Source organism: Eimeria necatrix, genomic scaffold, assembly GCF_000499385.1.
Source record: "Eimeria necatrix Houghton genomic scaffold, Enh_scaff3116, whole genome shotgun sequence".
In the NCBI taxonomy this organism is placed as follows: domain Eukaryota; phylum Apicomplexa; class Conoidasida; order Eucoccidiorida; family Eimeriidae; genus Eimeria; species Eimeria necatrix.
In genome coordinates, this window is record NW_013653652.1 from 1 (window position 1) to 1212 (window position 1212).

Consider the following 1212-nt stretch of genomic DNA (forward strand, 5'->3'; position numbering starts at 1 on the left):
GAGCTGGGAGACTGGAATGGCATTAGGCCCTGTCGCTACCGCGTACATCATCCCTTTGCCATGGCTACGCGGCCTACAACGCTCGTCTCCACCCACGCCTAGGCCCGCACGTTTGATCGTTCCGTCTTCTCAGTGCTAGGACTGGTGGGCGCTCTACTGCTCTTGTCCAGCTGCTCGGGCCGGCCTCGTTCATACGTAGGGCAGTCCCGAGCATAGTGTCCGACACCGCCGCGCTTCTTGCAGATTTCTTGGGCTCATAGATCCGCGTTGCGGCGGTCGCTGCTTGTTCCCACGACTGATATTTCACTTGTCCGTTATTAGTTATTAGAAGATGGAGGTCTGTCGGTAGCCCGGCGCAGTAGTAGTCCGCGATTTCGTCTGGGGCTAGACCCAACCCACGCTCTGCCACCTCCGCAAACTGGTCGGTGAATTCCTTCAGGTTACCATTCCACCGTACCTTTGTCAACTCCGTTAATAATTGACTCTGCGACATTGTTTTGTCAAACCGCTCCAGAAGCCTGCGCTGTACTGTCGCCCAGTCGCTTAGGTCGATAGTTCTCCGTAGATACATCCAATACATTAGAGCCCGGCCCACAAGGTGGTCTATAAGTGCATTTCCCCACTCGCGCGATTCCAATCCCATTTGCGTGTACCGGCGCTCGATGCGCATCAGAAAGGCCTTCATAGTGCTGCCATCTTCTGGTAGTATAGGAGTCGTTGCGCCGGATGCTCCGGTTCCCCCTATTACAGTTCTAATCACACTCATAGCGGACTGGAATTGGTCCCAGGTGACCAAGGGACTGCCCCCTGGCATAACATTGGGCAAAGGTGTCTCCTGCGGGGGTGCCTCCTTATGCCCATGCGACCGCTCTGCCACGGTGGGTTTCGGAGTCGCGTGGCGATGATGGGCTGGTGTCTGTGTGACTGACATTGTAGGAGTCTCCTGTGGTGTGGGACCGATGACGAGTCCGTTGCGGAGGTGCATCCCTTACCGAGCAAAGATTTCTAGGTGCGAGGCATTAAAACAAAGTATTTATACTCCCAAATCCGGAAATAATAAAGATTTCGTTCCCGGAACAGCCCCCAAGTGTAGTGCGCGGCGCCTACTGCTGCGACTACGCTGTTTCCTGCCCCTCTAACAGGTCTACATACTACACCTAGTATAGCTCCATTTCTCAGTCTCTATAGCTTTATTCCGTCGAAAATTCTAGA

At 54.3% G+C, this 1212-nt stretch overlaps 1 protein-coding gene across 1 annotated transcript; it reads right to left on the minus strand.

The window, feature by feature from the left end:
- Positions 1-73: 73 nt before the first annotated feature.
- Positions 74-985, minus strand: ENH_00042200 (hypothetical protein, conserved; the record flags this gene model as incomplete). Its single annotated transcript, XM_013580835.1, has 1 exon — positions 74-985. One exon carries the CDS (start codon positions 983-985, stop codon positions 74-76), a length of 912 nt encoding a protein of 303 aa, XP_013436289.1.
- Between the last annotated feature and the right edge of the window lie 227 nt (positions 986-1212).